This window comes from Lithobates pipiens, unplaced genomic scaffold (genome assembly GCF_037356315.1).
Source record: "Lithobates pipiens isolate NorthernLeopardFrog02 unplaced genomic scaffold, aLitPip1_a1.2 Scaffold_13, whole genome shotgun sequence".
Taxonomy (NCBI): Eukaryota; Metazoa; Chordata; class Amphibia; order Anura; family Ranidae; genus Lithobates; species Lithobates pipiens.
Window position 1 is genome coordinate 526,737,700 of NW_027507718.1, and position 21,705 is coordinate 526,759,404.

General features: G+C 42.0%; 1 protein-coding gene across 1 annotated transcript in view; it reads left to right on the plus strand.

The window, feature by feature from the left end:
* The window catches only part of LOC143975641 (von Willebrand factor A domain-containing protein 5A-like), a 180,327-nt gene extending 166,003 nt beyond the window's left edge, over window positions 1-14,324 (plus strand). Inside the window, exons 17-20 of the mRNA XM_077478133.1 lie at window positions 21-71; window positions 9,675-9,826; window positions 11,815-11,947; window positions 13,996-14,324. Of these exons, the coding sequence (XP_077334259.1) occupies window positions 21-71; window positions 9,675-9,826; window positions 11,815-11,947; window positions 13,996-14,075 (416 nt within the window). The 3' untranslated portion in view covers window positions 14,076-14,324. The remainder of the gene's footprint in view (window positions 1-20; window positions 72-9,674; window positions 9,827-11,814; window positions 11,948-13,995) is intronic.
* The last annotated feature ends 7,381 nt before the right edge of the window (window positions 14,325-21,705 follow it).

Below are 21,705 nucleotides of genomic sequence, written 5' to 3' on the forward strand. Positions count from 1 at the left end.
AGTTTTTCTTTCTTTTTTAGCGGCAAATTTGTTTAGGACGACTAAAGAGACACCTGAGGAAAAAACTGAAGGTAGGAACAGTCAACTTTATTTTGCAGTACACATGTTATATGTAAAAGGGTGTCATGGTCATGCAATAGAGTTTGTCTGCTTACCTGTCTCCATGTGTTCATCTCTAGAGACCAGCCGACCCTCACCTGACTGCTTTTTTAATCCATCCTCTGGCATGGCTGCACCCTAGCTCCTATTAGAGAACTCTATATTAAGCTGTGCACTGCAGGCCAACCCTGCTGAACAGCCTTTGTGTGTTTGGCTTCCTGTTACTTGCCGTGTGCTCTTCTGTTGTTCTGTTACCCACTTTGGCATGTCCCTGATTATCCCTGTTTGCTTGTGATCCTGACCTTTTGGTGTGTCCCTGACTATCCCTGTCTGCTTGTGGCCCTGACCTTGGCTTTATCCCTCACTATCCCCATCCTCCTGTTGCCTACTGTGGGTGTGAGCTGGGGGACCCTGGGGGTCGCGACCTGGAGCCAGTTGCAGCCCAGTCCATCCTCACCACTAGAGGCGCTGGTGAACACCTGCTGGCTCTTAGACTCCGCGCCCCAGAGAATCTTACTCTCTAACCCCGATGGGATCCGTCTTGGTGTTCCGGTGGCCCATCCTTCCTTATCACCTTGACTCCCGTCCACAGCAGTCAGCTGTAGGGTCCACAATCTTGCGGTGCACTCCTGATCCCTACGGTGTGCATCTGTCACCTGGCCTCTAGGTGACCTGACAAAGGGAATGTCTGAGCAAATATCTCTGCATTACATGCATGTTTCCCCGTGTTTTATCCATTTAAACATGGCAAGAACAGAAAAACAGGTCCAAACATTGATTTATTTTCCAGCAAAACAATGTTGTTACTTTAACTTTAAGTCCCATGAGCCTGCTTACACACTATGTAGGGAAAGGGCTCTTGGGAGACGTAGTTCTGGGGGTGTTCTTGCCTCAATAGGGACTGAGCTACCAACATCATTAACATCATCACCAGACAGTTCTTGCAGGGGCAGCTGTCAGTGAGTAACTAATGTTACTAAAGTTGCCAAGGTAAAATAAAAAAAAATATGAATGCTGGGACGTGCTCTAGACTGAAAGAGGGAGGTTTGGGGTTAGATTTAGGAAATGCCTAGAGATCCCCCTTAATGCTCCATGCGAGTGTTTGTTAAATTCAGTCTTCTTTTTTGTTTTTGGTAGGCACCTCTGTGTTGCTGAGGCGATCTCCTCCAGCCATTTTCACCACATCATTGCTCTGAACCAGCTTCCTGATAGACAGTAGACCAGTGATGACGAACCTTGGCAGCTCAGATGTTTTGAAACCACATTTCCCATGATGATCAACTACACTGCAGAGTGCATGAGCATCATGGGAAAAGTAGTTCCAAAAACAAACCTGGGGTGCCAAGGTTCGCCATCACTGCAGTAGACCATGGGTGCTCAACCTGTGGTCCTCCAGCTATTACGAAACTACAAGTCCCATCATGTCTCTGCCTTTGGGAGTAATGCTTATAACTCTTAGTCTTGCAATGCCTCATGGGACTTAGGCCTCGTACACACGATCGGACCTTCTGACAACAAAACCGTGGTTTTGGCCTGGCCATGAAGGGGCGGGGGGGGGGGGGGTTAAATCTTCCGGAAGTCAAGCGGCTAATGTGTCATTTGTAAATGCAAAAAAAATAATAAATTGAAATCACAAAAAGGTTTATACTTACCTGCTCTGTGCATGGGAATTGCACAGAGCTGCCCTGAAGCTCCTCTTCTCAGGTCCCCTGCTGGCGCTTCTGACTCCTCCTCTCCGACCAATGTTCCCATAAGAAGCCACACTCATGAGGGCTTGCCTTTGAGCTATAGACACAGACAGCAGGGCTCTAACCCACCCCCTCTCCTTCGTCACTGGTTTTGATTGACAACAGCCAATGGCTCCTGCTGCCTCAGCAAAGCCTGTGAGACCAGGTAGTGAGGGGAGAGAGCTGCTGCAGACAGGCACAGCGCTGGATCGAATGAGGGCTCAGGTAAGTATAAGGAGGGGTGGGGAATACTACTATCTAAACATTTTTTACCTTAAAGCAAGAAATTTAAGTTTTATAACCACTTTAAAGAAAGCCTCAAATATAGAAATATTAATAAACTTTTGAAATTACTTTAACATGGTAAAGGTTATACCGAATGTGACTTTAATGAGTGGTTTTACATCTATTTTAATGGGATGCCAGGTTATAGATTCACTTTAATAATATAGAGTAGACGTGCAATTTGTTTCCTTTCCGAATTCGTTTTTTAACAAATTTCGCCTAATTCGGAAACTTTTAACAAATTTTTCTGAATATTCATAAAATTTGAATATTCGTAAATTTGAAATTCAAAAACCCGAAAATTCAAAAATCTGAAATAATAACTATTAAATTCTAGGTATTGGAATTTCCTTTCAAATTTGGCTTTTAGTGAACATAATGAATACAAATTTATCCAATGTTACGAATTTATCCAAAATAACGAATGCCGTGGCTAAACAAATGGAACAAATTAATAATAAAAAAAATAATAATAATTTTTTTTTATATTATTATTCGTTCTGTTCCATTTGTTTAGATGCGGCATTCAATATTTTGGATAATTTGTAACTTCGGATGAATTTGCATTCGTTGACTAACGGGCAAATTTGAAAGGAAATTCCAAAACCTAGAATTTAATAGTTATTATTAGTTAGTTATTAGTTAGAAAATCAGAAAATTCTAAATAACTAAAAACAAACAACTAGCCTTAAATTATAGGTATTGGAATTTCCTTTCAAATTTGACCTTTAGTCAACTAATACAAATTTATTCGAAGTTATGAATTATCCGAAATAAGGAATGCCTCATCTAAACAAATGGAACAGAATGAATAAATAATAAAAAGTTTTTATTATTATTATTATTATTATTATTGTTTTTTTATTATTAATTTGTTCCATTGGTTTAGTCATGGCATTCGTTATTTTGGATAATTCGTAACTTTTGATACATTTGTATTCATTGACTAACAGCCACATTTGAAAGGAAATTCCAACACCTAGAATTTAATAGTTATTAACTAGTTCGAAAATCCCAAATTTCTAAATAATAACTAATTCAAGAGCAAAAAGAAAGTGTTGCGCTAAATACTGCAAATAATATATCAAAGTACTCAAACAGTGATGATATGATAAAATGGTGAATACTGCAAAGAAAATAATAATGGAGTGTCAATGTGCTCAGACAGTGACAATGTGTAAATAGCAGCAGTATATTCAATGCTTATCCCAGATCAGAAATCAGTGTATATAAACAAATATACATGCATAAACTGTATAGGGGATAGCCCACGATAATATTAAAATAAAAAATCCCACACTGTGAATAGTCCAATCAAGATATCTGTGATTCAATTGCCCAAAGTTGTGGCGATCTAACAGAAAACCCCACTCAATGAATAGTCCAATCAAGTGATCAGTAACTCAGTCGCCCAAAATTGTAGTCAGAGTAAGTCTTGAATCAATCTCGGTAGCTTCACAGGTGGAAACCAGATAGAGATAAAACACTCTTATCAGATAAGTTGGATACAAATACCATACGGCAATGTATCATATAGGGCTTGAAGTGCTAGAACCAATAGCACACAGGCAGGACGGAGCCAGACGATCCAGGCTACAAGGCGGCCATCATGGAGAGAAGCACCTATCCACACCAAAAGTCTTGTGAAAAAAATGTCTCAGCAAAGGTTCCAGAATGGCTCAGAACAATCCCATGGTGTAAAAAACAAAAAGGCAAAGAACGCCAATAGTGCAGGTAAAAAATTATCTAAAACTTTATTCACATCTTAAAGTAAAACAGATGTGACATAGAATGTGATCACATAAAAAGATTAAAAGCAATGTGGGAAGCGTAAGATGAGCGTAGACTGACGCGTTTCAACACAATAGGTCATCGACTGGGGCATATCTCAGTCCCCCCCCCCCACATTGCCAGAATATACAGTGTATGTATATATATATATATATATATATATATATATATATATATATATATATTAGGCTTGTGCAATTCGTTTCGTAACGAATCGAAATTCGGCCAAATTTTGCATCTTTCGGACATTCGGATGCATCCGAATGTCCGAATAAAAAAATAACAAATTACAACGAATACGAAAGAAATATAACGAATGAATTCGACATGATTCGAAATTATTTCAACCGCATTCGAAATGATTTCAACATGATTCGACATTATTTCAACTGCATTCGAAAATATTTTGTGACCCGACTTTAGGGCCATGTATCTCGGGGTCACTTGGTGCTAGACACTTCAAATTTGGATATGTTGTAGTGCTAGTATATTATATTATATATTGTGTTTGCATACCAAATTTGGGGTTTCTAGCTATAAGTGGCCCCAAAATCGGGTCGCAAAATGTTATTAGTTATTACAGCAGAGAATGACATTTTGCGACCCTATTTTGGGGCCACATATCTCGGGGTCACTTATAGCTAGAAACCCCAAATTTGGTATTCAAACACAATAGTACTATAGTACTAGCACTAGCACTACATATCCAAATTTGGATTTTCTAGCACCAAGTGACCCCGAGATACATGGCCCTAAAGTCGGGTCACAAAATATTTTCGAATGCGGTTGAAATAATGTCGAATCATGTTGAAATCATTTCGAATCCGGTAGAAATATTTTCGAATTTGGTTGAAATATTTTCGAATGTGGCCGATTTTTTGAATTCGGTAGAAAACTAAACGAAATCCGAAAACTAATTTAAGGAAGTTAACGAATATAACTAAACAAAATTAATGAACTAATTAAAATGAAACGAAACTAAACAAATGTTTTCCTTTTGCCCATGTCTAATATATATAAAATCATAAAACCACCCCTTGGCGGCCACACCTACCAGGGCGTGACCTAAGGTGGAGCCAGCATCATTGTTTAAATCCCTCAATGGGATAATAAATGTAATTCTCAATATATTCAACAATAATTGTACAACATAAATAAATACATCAATAAATATGTTCATAAATTCATACATATAAATACTCGCTGTTAATCATAATAAAATTCCCGAAGGCAGATGTCAACCATCCAATTGAGGGAAAATAACAATGGAGGTATACATATGCAAAGTCACTAAAACGCCCACCAAATTAAAGTGATAGAAATCAACAAAAACTCAAAATGGCAACCAGAGAAACACACAATGACTCAAAATGGCGGTTGGAATGTGTAAGCCACGTGGGTGTGCCGACAAACTTGACCAAGATGGCCACCGGGAGAGGCTGATGCTCAAAAGGGCATATCACAAGCCTATGGTGCATATCAACTCTCCACCGCCAGGGAGCGAGGCGGCACCCAAGCCTTAATGGGCATATTACAAGCCTATGGTGCATATCCACTCTCCACCGCCAGGGAGCGAGTTGGCACCCAAGCCTTATTGGACAGCCCCACTGTCCGTGTATGCGTTCCACCAATAGAGGACACAAGATGCACCCTGCGTCACTTCTGGTGGCAGCGTCTGTGTCATAGCGTCATTACGTAAACACGTCAGTGACGCAACGGCCTCCCGGCGTCATTCAATCATCCTGGCTATGTTACAACAGTATCCCGGCATTGTAAAACCTAGTATCCTGTAGTCATAAAGCACATGACCTCTGGTAACCAATCACACAAAGGGAAAAAAGGCTGTGAGAAAGGACTGTCAGCAAGGTATGTCTAACTCAAGCTGAGACAGACATTCAAAGCTGAATAGCCATGTACTAAATCCAACCAAGTGGCCCCATGGCTCAATTGCAAAAACAAACCTGAAATGGGGATACGCGGCAAGATATAAAACAAATAAATCAATAAAAATAATATATATAAATTTTAACTAAATGTGCAAAATACAGTTCAATAACTCCAAATCTGACAAAAGAAAAAAAAGAAAAAACGCATTGGTCATGCGTCTGCCCAAAAAAAAAAAAATTAAGGGGGAGGAGAAGGAGAGAAGATGCCACTCATGCCCGGATAATGAAACTGTTGATGTCCCACTCAACATTCATACCGTGGGGCGAGTAGCACTTCAATTTGTATATACAATAAGTTTCAACTCTTGAGACTCCACATAAGCAATAATCTCCACGCCAATGCGATACAAATTTATCTATGACCTGGAACTGGGTACCAGTAGGGTCCTTATTATGGTGTTCTAAGTAATGACGAGGAACGCTGTGTTTGGTACATCCCTTCTTGATTTTGGCTAGGTGTTCATTCAACCTTATTGCAAAGGTTCTAATAGTACGCCCCACGCACTGTAATTTGCACGGGCATGTGATGAGGTATACTATGCATTTGGTAGCGCAAGCCATTAAATATTTCATTTCGTGGCTGCGTGAAGTGACCGTAGAGGTAAACGTATTGGTCATGCATCTGCCCAAAGTATTATGTAGGCAGACATTACACTTCCTGCATGGAAAGTAGCCCTTACATTAATGAAAGAAAGACACTGTTTTGGGGGGATCAATGGCATTGGGAGCAATGTCACCGTAAATGTACCACGAAATATAACGCCCGCCCACTCAGGGAGAGAAGGTCCCAAGACTCGATCACTTCACAACACCTTCCAGTGTCTGGCTAAAATGTACTTAACTTCTTTGTGCTGAGTGGAAAAGGAAGTGAAGAACGGCCACTTGAATTTATTTTCCCTCAATGGTTTGGGGCGATCCATTAGGAGAGAACTCCTTTCGACCCTTGACATAGCCTCAGTGTAGGCATCTAACGTTGAAGACCTATATCCCTTCTCAAGAAATCTCTGCCTCAATGTCTGACACTGCCGTTTGAAAACCCTATCACAGGTGCAGTTTCTCCTGAGACGGAGAAACTGCCCACGAGGGACTGATTTCAGCCATTGGTCATGGTGGCAACTATCGACAGGAATATATCCATTCCTGTTTGTAGGCTTAAAGTAGGTCCCGAACTCAAGGCCTCCCGGAGTAGCCATATTTAATCTAAAAAGTGGATATTAGTATGGCTGGCCTCATAGTTCAGGACTATACCACGATCATTATTATTAAGAATGGACATGAAATGATCCAACGAAGGTCTGTCACCATTCCACAGGACTAGGACGTCATCTATGTACCTAGCCCAAAGGACCAATTCCAGTCGCTTCAAGGCATAGACAACATCCTCCTCCTATTGGGCCATGGAAAAATTGGCCAGGCTGGGGGCATATTTAGCCCCCATAGCAACCCCCTTGATTTGGGAGTAATAACCAATAATAACTATTCAATTATAGGTATTGTAATTTCCTTTCAAATTTGGCCATTCGTCCACGAATATGAATGTATCCGAAGTTACGAATTATCTGAAATAATGAATGCTGCATCTATACAAATGGAATGTAATGAATTAATAATGAATAATAATAAAACGTTTTTATTATTATAATAATAAAAATAAATATTATTCTTATTTTTTTATTAATTCATTCCATTCGTTTAGTCATGGCATTCATTATTTCAGTAAATTCATAACTTCAGATAAATTCATATTCATTACGTTCACTAAAAGCCAATTTCGTAGTTAGTTATCATTAGCTGGTTAGAAAATCAGAAAATTCTAAATAATAACTAACTAATAATAACTATTAAATTATAGATATTGGAATTTCCATTAAAATTTGGCGAATCGTCAAACTTGAAAGGAAGCCATATTTAATCTAAAAAGTGGATATTAGTATGGCTGGCCTCATAGTTCAGGACTATACCACAATCATTATTATTAAGAATGGACATGAAATGATCCAACGAAGGTCTGTCACCATTCCACAGGACCAGGACGTCATCTATGTACCTAGCCCAAAGGACCAATTCCAGTCGCTTCAAGGCATAGACAACATCCTCCTCCTATTGGGCCATGGATAAATTGGCCAGGCTGGGGGTATATTTAGCCCCCATAGCAACCCCCTTGATTTGGGAGTAATAACTAATAATAACTATTCAATTATAGGTATTGTAATTTCCTTTCAAATTTGGCCATTCGTCAACGAATATGAATGTATCCGAAGTTACGAATTATCTGAAATATTGAATGCCGCATCTATACAAATGGAACGTAATGAATTAATAATGAATAATAATAAAACGTTTTTATTATTATAATAATAATAATTATTATTATTATTTTTTTATTAATTCATTCCATTCGTTTAGTCATGGCATTCATTATTTCAGTAAATTCATAACTTCAGATAAATTCATATTCGTTACGTTCACTAAAAGCCAATTTCGTAGTTAGTTATCATTAGCTGGTTAGAAAATCAGAAAATTCTAAATAATAACTAACTAATAATAACTATTAAATTATAGATATTGGAATTTCCATTAAAATTTGGCGAATCGTCAAACTTGAAAGGAAGCCATATTTAATCTAAAAAGTGGATATTAGTATGGCTGGCCTCATAGTTCAGGACTATACCACAATCATTATTATTAAGAATGGACATGAAATGATCCAACGAAGGTCTGTCACCATTCCACAGGACCAGGACGTCATCTATGTACCTAGCCCAAAGGACCAATTCCAGTCGCTTCAAGGCATAGACAACATCCTCCTCCTATTGGGCCATGGATAAATTGGCCAGGCTGGGGGTATATTTAGCCCCCATAGCAACCCCCTTGATTTGGGAGTAATAACTAATAATAACTATTCAATTATAGGTATTGTAATTTCCTTTCAAATTTGGCCATTCGTCCACGAATATGAATGTATCGGAAGTTAAGAATTATCTGAAATATTGAATGCCACATCTATACAAATGGAACGTAATGAATTAATAATGAATAATAATAAAACGTTTTTATTATTATAATAATAATAATTATTATTCTTATTTTTTTATTAATTCATTCCATTCGTTTAGTCATGGCATTCATTATTTCAGTAAATTCATAACTTCAGATAAATTCATATTCGTTACGTTCACTAAAAGCCAATTTCGTAGTTCGTTATTATTAGCTGGTTAGAAAATCAGAAAATTCTAAATAATAACTAACTAATAATAACTATTAAATTATAGATATTGGAATTTCCATTAAAATTTGGCAATCGTCAAACTTGAAAGGGAATTCTAAAACCTATAATTTAATAGTTAGTTATTATTAGTTAGTTATTATTTAGAATTTTCATATTTTTGAATTTTTTCGAATTTACAAATTGCGATCATACCGAATGACCCGAAAAACTAAATAAAAAAATCCCCTCAAAAACGTATATGAAACTAAAACGAACACATTTTTGGCAGTGCACATGTCTAATATAGAGTGGGATGTGCCTTCATAAAACGAATGTAAAACCCAACAATGAAATTCTCCTCTTTACTACTTCTTGGTCTGTTACTGGCAGGATCACCAGTTGAAAATAAAATAAAAATAGTCCGAACAAAAAAACGAATGCAGCCACCAGATCTAAGGACTGGTCATTGAATATACTGTAAATTATATATGAAATGATTGTTTTTGGTTAAGATATACTTTAACTAATTTTATTAGCTATAGAGTACGGTATATCTGTTATGTCAACTTTTTTACATTTTGTTTCCTTAGCATTTCAAATGTCTGTTTTCTCTGCCAGCACCACCCCCACCTGCTGAACCGGCAGAGAACCCCACGCTTGCAAGGCTAATCTCCCTGCAGAACGCAGACGGATCCTGGGACCTGACCCCCGAAATCTCTGCTGTCCTGGGAATATCTAAGACAGATATAAAGACCGTAAACCCCGACCAGGTATTGTGTTCCATAGCTTGTAAGGTTGAATTAAGACACGGGTCCATTTAGTTCAACCTGTGTGTTTATATCATTTTCAATACTCCTGTACATTGTGTTTGGCTAAGTTTTCATTTATTTAAACTCCCTTCTGGCACCACCAACCATGGAAGGGGAATCCACATCCTTGCCGCTCTAACAGTAGAGAACCCCTTACACAGTTTAAGATTAAACAACTTCTTATCCAACTTCACTATGTGGCCGAGAGTCTTCTTTTACAAAACTTAGGTTAAATAGTTTGCTCCCAAAGTTAGGGCCACCATTGAAACATTTGTATGTTTCGATCGCAGTGGCAGCCCGTCCATTAGGGGCGCACGGGCGCAGCCCCCTCCCCCCATCCATGCGTCTGACCCCCTGATCTGCATATCAGGGCACCGGACTATGGATTCCAATGGGGGGGATGAAGCACGTGATTAGAGCCAGAGGCTCTAATGGGCTTCAAAAAAGGGTGGGCGCAATTCCCATTGTCACACTAAATACACTCCCCCGTCTTGAAACCCATTTTCCCGATTGGCCAAAATGCGAGGAGAGAGGACACTGGAGCCGCTGCCCGCCACTGTGCCGGAGGACACCGGAGCAAGAGGAGGACAGAGGAGGCGCAGAAGAGCCGACACCATCCACTGTGCTGGAGGACACCAGTGCTGCAGGAGGAGAGGAGACAGAGGAGACACAGCCCGCCACCATCTGCCATGCTGCAGGACACCAAAGCCGCAGAAGGAGAGGAAGAGAGAGGAGACAGAGGACACCGGAGCCGCAGCCTGCCACCTAGATGAGGTAAATGCCGGGTTTTCTTGTGCATCATCTTTAGAAGAGGCTTCCTTCAGGGATGACAGCCATGCAGACCAATTTGATGCAGTGTGTGGCGTATGGTCTGAGCAATGACAGGCTGACCCCCCACCCCTTCAACCTCTGCAGCAATGCTGGCAGCACTCATATGTCTATTTCCCAAAGACAACCTCTGGATATGACACTGAGTACGTGGACTCAACTTCTTTGGTCGACCATGGCGAGGCCTGTTCTGAGTGGAACCTGTCCTGTTAAACCACTGTATGGTCTTGGCCACCGTGCTGCAGCTTCTTACAGCCTAGACCAGTGATGGCGAACCTTGGCACCCCAGATGTTTTGGAACTACATTTCCCATGATGCTCAGGCACTCTGCAGTGTAGTGGAGCATCATGGGAAATGTAGTTCCAAAACATCTGGGGTGCCAAGGTTCGCCATCACTGGCCTAGACCATCTTCATGTAGAGCAACAATCATTTTTATTTAGATCCTCAGACAGTTCTTTGCCTTGAGGTGACCGGCCTGAGAGAGTGAGAGCGATAAGACCAAATTTAGCACACCCCTCCCCATTCACACCTGAGACCTTGTAAAACTAACTAGTCACAAGACACCGGGGAGGGAAGATGGCTAATTGAGCCCAATTTGGACATTTTCACTTAGGGGTATAATCACTTTTGTTGCCAGCGGTTTAGACATTAATGACTGTGTGTTGAGTTATTTTGAGGGGACAGAAAATTTACATTGTTATACAAGCTGTACACTCACTACTTTACATTTTAGACAAGTGTAATTTCTTCAGTGTTGTCACATGAAAAGATAGAATAAAATATTTACAAAAATGTGAGGGGTGTACTCACCTGTGTGAGATACTGTAGCTGCCCACCCCTCTATTTTATCCAGGTCTTCTTGTAAAGTTACTATATCCTGCTGTGAAGTTATTGCCCTGCTTAGCTTTGTATCATCAGCAAACACTGAGATTAAAATATTTATTCAATCCTCTGTATTATTTTTGACACGCCTAGGTGGCCGATTCAGTAATTGATTTTCATGCAGCAAAACATTGACTACATTGTGTTTTGTGAGGCTTACCGTCAGTGTGCGTGTACAACTACATATATGTAACATTTCAGGTATTGTATAATAAACTCCTCCTTCCCTCCTCTGCAGAACATGGAGGTGTCGGTGTCGGTGTGGGTGACGGTCCTGGCGGTGATCTGGCTTCACACCATATGTCTGGATCAGAGAGAGGAGTGGGAGCTGCTGGAGGGGAAGGCCGTTTCCTGGATAAGTACTAAAGCTGGTAAGTGCTGACGGTAACCTGCCGTACCCTCACTGACCAATCAGAATCCAACCTATACCAATATGAGTCCCATACAGCAAATTCTGCGTGGCCTTTACCATTACAACACATTGAGCAATTTACCCCAATTAGTTAATAATCTTATGGGGGTGTTTGTATATGGCATTCGTTTCAAAAATTTGGACGATCTTGCCTTGTCTCTTGTTTCTGGTCAACCTTGAAGTCTTTGCTCCTCCCATTCACTTCCTGATTTTAGCCATGTCTCTGCACTTTTTTGCCAGATTATTGTGCTCTCTCCTGTCAATAGCTTACTCCTTTGAGTACCTACAGCTGTCCTTTTCTTCACTACCACTTGTTACTGACCTTTGGCTTGTTCCTTGACTATGCTTCTGCTTGGTCCCATCCTGCAACCACTTGCTCCCAACCTTTGTCTTGTTTACTGACTATGCATCTGCTTGATCTCTACCAGCTATATTTGCTACTGGTCCCCTGCTTGCTCACCTCCTGGTGCAACGATCCTGAGGACCGTGACCTGGAACTAACATGCAGCAAAACACATTTCCAACATCAGGAGTTCTGGTGAATACTGGTTAGCGTTTAGATCTTGCACCTTCGGTTGAGCCAGTGTCATCCCAGGATGACTTGCTTGTGTACTTATTCTGGTGGTCGGCGGGAGCCTCTCTACTGCCATAGCTACTGGTCTCTGAGCCTGACCCCTGATCATGACATCAATGATAAAGGTTTAGTGTGAAGTGTGTAAAGTTGTGCTCCATTCCGCCTTTGCTGTCCATGCCTTCTGTATCTACTCCTCCACTGATGGCTCTGAGTGCTAGTCTCAGAAGATTTGGAAAGCAATTGGGTGATGTCATTATTTTGCTGCAAACTGTTCTCCTTGCTGGAGCTGTATCTGAGGACCTGCAGTGGTGGGATCTCCCTGCTTCGGTCTTATTCATTCTGTGTATCTGTGCTTCCCCCACCTCTCCCGCTGCTTCTCCAGCAATATCTCACCATTCATCAGATTGACAGTCATCAAAACGGAGGAAGGGGGTAGGTGACAATAAGAAAGCATAATCCTGCCTCGACAAAGATGGCTGACCCCACACAGAGGCATAGAGCGGAGGAAGGCATGGTAAGTCAGCAATGGGGAAAAGATTAGATGCATTGAGACTCATGCAATACTGGTGACTAGCACTTTGCTTGCCTTTTTTGGGAACAGCTTCCACATTACTCTTTCAGGCAGCCCAAGTCAGTCCTCTTTCAGGCAGCCCATTACTTTAATTGGGCTGTCAACACATCAATTGCTTCATAGAAACACACCACTACAAAAATGTATTGCGCTGCTTCTCCCCCTCTTTCCAACTAAAGGGTGCGTACGAGCACCCAAAAGGCTAGGTGACTTTAGAAACAGCCCTGTCCTCTAAGCTTAGCTTGGCCACCCGGAGCCAAGTGGTTAATAAAATGCTCTTTTTACATTATGTCTTTTATATACCTGCCAAGGGTTCAGCTCAAAGCGGAGGTTCATACAAAAATTGAACCTCCGCTTTTCGGAACCCTCCCCCCCCCTCCGGTGTCACATTTGGCACCTTTCAGGGGGGAGGGGGGGTGCAGATACCTAGTTGCACCCTCTTCCGGGCACAGACTCCCACGGGAGTCTATGCCTCTTACCTTCCCTCTGTCTGCTGGGACACACACCGGTCCCAGAGACAGCAGGGACCATTCAGGTTGCGCTGCGCGCCTTGCGCATGCACACTAGGGAACCGGGAAGTGAACCCGCAAGGCTTCATTTCCCGATCTCCATACTGAAGATGGCGGCGGCAGCATCCGAGGGACAGTTCGGCCTCAGGTGCCAACATCGCTGGACCCTGTAACAGGTAAGTGTCCTTATTTAAAAAGTCAGCAGCTGCAGTATTTGTAGCTGCTGACTTAAAAAAAAATTGCGGGTCTCCCGCTTTAATAATTCTCAAAAGACCATTTAAATCAGATTGTTAATTAACCACCCCTTATTCTGCATCCGGAATAAATAAAAGTGACATTTGATGTGTCCTCAGGTTCCTCTCTGGGGGAGTTTGTCAGAGTCGGGAACGAGCTGCTGAAATCCTCCGTGGACCCCAAAGTGTTCGGCCTGTAAGAGGAGCCGTCTGGGGGGACCAAGATGGCGGAAGAGCGATACCAAAGAAAACGTGCCATGTTTACTATTTAGGAAATAATAACTGCTTGCACTATTTACAGGTCCTTGTTCTTCACTATTCTGTGTAATTTGCAGTGTTCAGTCGCAGAGAAAAACTGTCGCAGGAATGATTAAAAAGAATAAACCACTTTATATTTCCATTATCTATAATTATAATAAATTAAACTGAAAACCCTCTAAGTGTAGTAATTGAGGCCCAGGTCTTCTCTGTTCCTTACAGTCTCCCTATTAATCAAAAATGTGTTCCTGTCCTGCTGAGTGTTCCTTCAAATTTAACATTGCTAATAGAGATCTGGTATATCTATATCGGTAAGGTGCTATTCTGGAATGTACCTGCAGGGGTGGAAATCAAAGTTTCAGTACGGTGGATAAGCTGCCTTATAATTTTGGGTTAGTGCATGAACTCCTAAATTACTGATCTATCTGTAGAGGGACATAACATTAGCCAACTTCAGAAATACAGTGCCTTGAAAAAGTATACATACCCCATGAAATTTTCCACATGTTTGTCATGGTACAACCAAAAACATAAAATGTATTTTATTTGATAGACCAACACAAAGTAGCACATAATTGTGAAGTGGAAGGAAAATGAGAAAATGGTTTTCCACATTTTTTACAAATAAATATGTGAAAAGTGTGGGGGGGGGGGGTATTTGTATTCAGCCTCCTTTACTCTGCTACCCCTAACTAAATTCTAGTGGAACCAATTGCCTTCAGAAGTCACCTAATTAGTAAATAGAGTCCACCTGTGTGTAATGTAATATCAATATAACTATAGCTGTTCTGTAAAGCCCTCAGAGGATTGTTAGAGAACCTTAGTGAACATACAGCATCATGAAGGCCAAGGAACACACCAGACAGGTCAGGGATAAAGTTATGGAAAAGTTTAAAGCAGTGTTGGGTTATTAAAAAAAATAAAATAAAAATCCCAAGCTTTGACCATCTCACAGAACACTGTTCAAGCCATCATCCGAAAATAGAAAGAGTATAGTACATAGACATGTGCAATTCGTTTAACAAAATAGTTAATTACGAAATTTCCAAAAAATTCTAATGAAACAAAAACAAACACATTTTTCCGGCAGTGCACATTTCTAATAGTACAACTGCAATCCTACCAGGACATGGCCGTCCACCTAAATTGACAGACTGGGCAAAGGAAGCAGCCAAGAGGTCTATGGTAATTCTGGAGGAGCTGCAGAGATCCACAGCTCAGGGGGGAGAATCTGTCCACAGGACAACTATTAGTCGTGTTCCCCACAAATCTGCCCTTTATGGAAAAGTGACAAGAAGAAAGACATTGGTGAAAGAAAGTCATAAGAACTCCTGTTTGTGAGAAGCCATGTGGAGGACACAGCAAACATGTGGAAGAAGGTGCTCTGGTCAGATGAGACCAAAATGTAACTTCTTGGCCCAAAATCAAAACACTATGTGTGGAGGAAAACTAGCACTGCACATCACCCTGAACACACCATCCCCACCGCAAAACATGGTGGTGGCAGCATCATGTGGTGGGGATGCTTTACTTCAGAAGGGACAGGGAAGCTGGTCAGAGTTGATGAGAAGATGGATGGAGCCAAATACAGGGCAATCTTAGAAGAAAACCTGTTAGTCTGCTAAAGACTTGAGACTGGGGCAGAGGTTCACCTTCCAGCAGGACAACGACCCGAAAACATGCAGCCAGAGCTACAATGGAATGGTTTTAATAAAAGCATATTCATGTGTTAAAATGGCCCAGTCAAAGTTCAGACCTAAAGCCAATTGAGAATCTGTGACAAGATTAGAAAACTGCTGTTCACAGATGCTCTCCATCCAATCTGACAGAGCTTGAGATATTTTGCAAAGAAGAATGGGCAGAAATATCCCTCGCTAGATGTGCAAAGCTGGTAGAGACAACCCCAAAAAGACTTGCAGCTGTAATTGCAGTGGAAGGTCTACAAAAGTAGTGACTCAGGGGGTCTGAATACAAATGCACCCCACACTTTTCACATATTTGTAAAAAAAAAAAAAATTATGTTTAAAATCATTTTCCTTCCACTTCACAATTATGTGCCACTTTGTGTTGGTCAACAACATAAAAACCACAAAAAATAAAATTTACGTTTTTGGTTGTAACATGACAAAATGTGGAAAATTTAATGGGGTATGAATACTTTTTCAAGGCACTGTACTTATGTAAAGAGGACATAACTTTACTGGTAGGTAGGAGCCTCTCCTATTTCAAAGTAAACGTTGAATTCTGCTTTACTTACCTTATTTGGGCTAAACTGACCTAAAGCAAACTCCTTTCATTACTAAATGATCCGGCCGCTGAGTGCGTTGTAATATACTCTAGTAGCATTTGCTACATACATTAAGCAGCACTGTGTTCTTACAGCAGTATGGGGGCTTTTCTGGTGCCGGAACTAAATCAAGTTGGCCTGAATGCTTCTCTGTCATTCTTTTTCATATATATATATATGTCTTAGGTTGACCAGAAGAAGCCATGTAGATGCTGTCAGTTCTCCCACTGGTCCTAGGAGCTTGGCCGGTCTTCCTTCTAGGTTCTGTCTGGGGGCCGAATTGGAAATGAGCTAGGCCCATCAGCTGCAGGACAAGTAAAATCTTACAGTGAGCCACAGGTGGCCCATGGCTATAGTTCACATTTTTTGGGGGCTTTGCATGGAAATAATTTTTTTTGGTAAATTATTAACTTTGTTGCAATTGTGTTTATGGTATCAATTATATTTGAACACTGTATGAATAAATGGCCAAAATGTTATGGAACATTCTGGATATAAAACTACGCTGTCCTCAAGACAAGATAATGAAGAATTTAGTCAGCGTGGCTAAACCAGAAAGTGTAAACGTTCAGTATCCCAAATACGGGTGCAGCACCCTGATGTTTAGGCGGGGTTGCTCCTAAATTTACCTGCCAGGTGTAGTTACCTTGGCTCCATGTTAGGGATCAACTGGTTTCACCCCAAGTTTAGAATTGCTGCACTTTTCTCTTCTTCCGCTAGGTGGCTGGGTACTTGGTGGCAATAGATAAGACAAGGGCAAAGCAAGGACAGATTAGGAGTATATGGGGTATCTCAGCCAATGATAAGACCTTTTTTTTTTTTTTTTTTTTTTTTTTTTTTTCAAAAAAGGTTTTATTAAAGTTATTAACAGAAATACAAAGTCAGCAAAAAGAAACATATTTCAGCATTGGCATAAAATGTTGGAAGACCAGGTTACCAAAAGGTAATAATCACATAACAGAACCCTGCAGGAACAAACATAGATAAATGATACACTGTATGGGTCTCATATTCCAACCATCAATCATAATAGTAACGAGAATGACAAGTTAAACGAGCTGACCATCATAACCCAATTATGAAAGAAAGATCATGACAGGGAGAAGGGGGAGGGAGAGCAGAGAGAAACAAAGGAAAAAGGAGGAGAAAAAGCAAATAGAAAGGAGAAGCAAAAGGAAAAACCTAAGGTGCGATCAGTTCTGTAGACTAAACAGGAACCATGGGTTCCATTTAAGGTCATAGATGTGTTCAGTGTCATGTAGAGTGTGAAAGATCTTTTCAGACAGCATTACCTGATCGATACGAGTGAGAACCTGTGCTAAAAAGGTATAGACGGGAACTTCCAGTGAAGAGCAATAGTCCACAGTACAGCAACACAGATAGAGTGCACTAGTCTTATAAAATGTTTAGGGGTGTCGGGGGGGGGGGGTCTGGAATAGGAGACAGCGATGATAAGAGAGGGACAGTGTTCGGCCCGCGAACCCATCCACCAGCCTCAAGACCTCTTGCCAAACAGGGCGAATTAAGTCACAATCCCAAAAAATGTGTATAAAGGAGCCAGGATGATTGCACCCTCTAAAACAGTTGGGGGATGTAAGGGGATAAATCTGGTGCAAACGTACCGGGGTGTAGTACCACCTAGTGAGGACCTTGATGGCCGTCTCCCTAACAGTTAGGGATCTGGTGCATTTGCGCATGTTGTTCCAACCTTCCTCCCAATCCACCACTCCCGTCTCCAGAGCCAGCTCCTCCTCCCAGCGAGCTCTATATCGAAGGGACTGGCACTCCGAATGTCCCTCAAGGGACCTATACATCAGAGAGATCAATCCCTTTTGTCGTGGGAAATTGAAACACACGTCTTCAAAGACAGTGAGCTGTGCCCGAGGACGGAGTCCGTACCGGGAGAGGAAGAAGTGGCGGATCTGCAAGTATCTATAGCATTCAGAGTCTGGGAGTTGGTGCTGGGCCTGCAGAGTCGGAAATTGAACAAAGCCAGAGCCCGTCACAAAGTCTTTCAACTGGGTAAGCCCACAACGGACCCAGATATCAAAAGATTCCGGATGGAGATAAGCCGGGGGGAACCTAGGGTCACCCAGGAAGGAGGCCCCTAAAGAGCGCCCCAGGGTGGTGTCGTATCTCTGCTTGAAGCGGTGCCACAGTTGGAGGCAGTCCGCCACTATAGTGTTGCGCGTGGTTAGAGTCAGGAGGGGATGATTAGTTGACCACATAAGGCCGGGGAGATAGAGTGGAGTGATCGAGTCACCCTCAAACCTCACCCAGGGGACTTTAGAATTAGGGATCGACCACTGTGCCTGCTGAGTAAATCTACAGGCAAGGTAGTATAACCAAATCTGAGGTACCCCCAGACCACCATTTTTCATAGATCTATAGAGTACCCCTCTCGCAAACCTGGGAGGTCTACTGTTCCAAATAAACCTATTGAAATGTGACTGAAGGCCAAGGAGAAAGCTCTTGGGAAGCTTAACCGGTAGAGAGCAAAATAGATATAGCAACCTGGGTAGGATGACCATTTTGAGGGCAGTGATTCGACCTATAAAGGGGATACGTAAAGAGAGCCAACTTCTCAGGGTGTTTTTAAGTTTGCTAATCAGTGGGGGATAATTGACCCCAAAGAGGTCCCCGAAATTACTGGGAAGACCAACCCCCAGATAAGAAATGTGGGTGGAGGCCCAAGTAAATGAGTAGTTTAGTTTAATAAGGGCCAAATCATTGGGTGTAAAGCCTATAGGGAGGGCTACAGATTTAGACACATTAATGGACAGGCCAGAGATTTTCGCAAAATGAGACAGAGTCAAGAAAAGATTGGGAAGAGAGACATGAGGGTTAGTAATAAACATCAAAACAACATCTGCATACATGCAAAATTTATACGTTTCGGACCCCTTAGTGTAACCAGAAATATCAGGATGTCTAAGGAGAGCAATTGCGAGGGGCTCCAGGGCTAGGGCAAAGATTAAAGGGGAAAGGGGACACCCCTGTCTAGTGCCTTTACCTATGGGGAAGAATTCTGAGTTACAGCCGGGCAACTTAATGCGAGTCATAGGATTATTATAGAGGGCTTGGAATCCTGCTAGATAGCTACCCTGAAAGCCCATGAGAGGCAAAAGTGTGTCTAAATAGTTCCATGTAACACTGTCAAAAGCCTTCTGTATGTCTAAACTCAACAGGAGGAGCTTACGGGAAAATAGGTTGGCATCTTGGATAACATTGGAGGTAAGGCGTATATTGTCAGTGATAAAACGATGTGGAATGAACCCAGACTGGAAGGGGGAAATTAGAGAAGGGATAAACTTTGCTAGTCTGTCAGCTAAGATTCCGCTAAATACTTTGATATCATTATTTATTACCGAAATTGGCCTAAAGTTTTGAGGTAAATTATGATTCTTATTGGGTTTAGGGATCAATGACATGTTGGCTAACAGCATTTCCTCTGGGAAGCTACCACCTAGTAGAATCGAGTTGAAAAGTTGCATCATTCTGGGGGCTAAAATCATGGAGAATTTTTTGTAATAGAGGGCTGAAAAGCCGTCCGGGCCCAGGGCCGAACCCAACTTCAGTGACTTGAGAACCCCTAGGATTTCCGGAACAGTAAAGGGGGCATTCAACGCCTCCACTTGTGAGGAGGAGAGCGTTGGGAGAGGGATGTCCTGCAGCCAGGACAGGTCCTCAAGGGAAGGAAGGGTGCGGGGGGCTTCTAGGAGTTTAGAGTAGAATTGCTCAAAGATCTTGAGAACCTCCTTGGGATGTGAAGATATAAAACCCTCACTATTAGATAGCCGGTAGACGTGAGGCGGTCGAAGTGTGCTAGACAACTTCCTAGCAAACGAGGTCGAGGCAGAGTTGTTGAATAGCAAACTGCGAGCCTTGGCCCAGCGTAGCGTCTTCTCAACCTTGGAGGACAACAAGGAGTTGAGCTCCAGGCGCTTCTGATCTATGGTGCGCCTGGACGAGTCCAAGTGCAACGAGGATGCGTCTCTGTATAGGAGATCCAATTCTCTGGTTAGTTCTACAATCCTAAGTCTATTAGCTCTATTCCGGGCTGCGGAAAGACTAATAAGTCGTCCCCTGATGACGGCTTTATGCGCCATCCAGAGGGTCGAGGGTAGCATGTCCGGGCGAGCATTCAAGGAGAAATACTCCTCCAGAGACTGAGCTACCTGGGCTTCCACCCCTGAGTCCGAGAGAAGGGATTCATTCAATCTCCAGGAGTGAGGCGTGGGAGCAAGCCTAATGAACTCTGTAGTAAAGGAAATTGCCTGATGGTCGGACCAAACACAGGGGTGGATGGAGGCTTCCACCGAGTTAGCAAGAATAATTGGAGTGGAGTAAATGTAGTCTAACCTCGCATAGCTGTTATGTGGGTGGGAGAAGAAAGTGTACTCCCTGCAGCCTATGTTGTGAGCTCTCCAGGTGTCAGTGAGTTGCAGTTCACGTAGGCCCCTGGAGAGCGATTTCGGGAAAGCTCTAGAAGTGATTGGTGTTGATGAACGGTCGAGAGTGGCGTTGGCAACTGAATTAAAATCGCCACCCACGATTAAGTGAGGGGAGTGGTATTGAGCAATTTTCTCAAAAAATGAGCTTTTTTTTTAACCTCTTGGCCTGCTAGGAGAACATACACTATATATATATATATATATATTGTAGACATGTCACTGGAGAAGTGATCAAGGGGGTGTACATCTCACCTAGGTTGCTACACAGTGTGAGATGGTAAATCCAGGATGGATCAGTTTCTCAGCAGCGATATGCTGCTGAGTTGTTATTTAAATTTTGCCGGGCCTGGGTTTATATGGAATGGCAGGTAGGTTTGGTAGAGGGACCTGTCATTCCACATCCCCCGATCCAGTTCTGGGTTTGGGATCAGGTGAGCTTGGATCCTAATTAGCCTGGGAAGCTAAAGGCTCTGTAGGGTCTGCAGGTGATTGTTCTCAGCCAGGGAATGAACAATCTGTGTGTTGAAGGAAGCTGCAAGCACTGCCACTGCTGGAGCTAAAACCCACCCTGCGATATCCAGGTGAAAGACGCTGTGTTTGTAAGTGTCAGATAGGTGAGCAGAACCTGTTAGTAAGCGCCCAGCCGGGCTAGGACTTTTATTTTTGTTGTACTTAGAAAGCACGGTGTTGCTGTATATTTTGTTTGCTGGACTGTTTGTACCACGAATAAACGCCAAGATCTGCTTTATAAATTCCAAGTCTGCTGTGAACTGTCTCCAAACACACCCTACCCCGGGAAGATCCCTTACAATATATATATTTATATATATT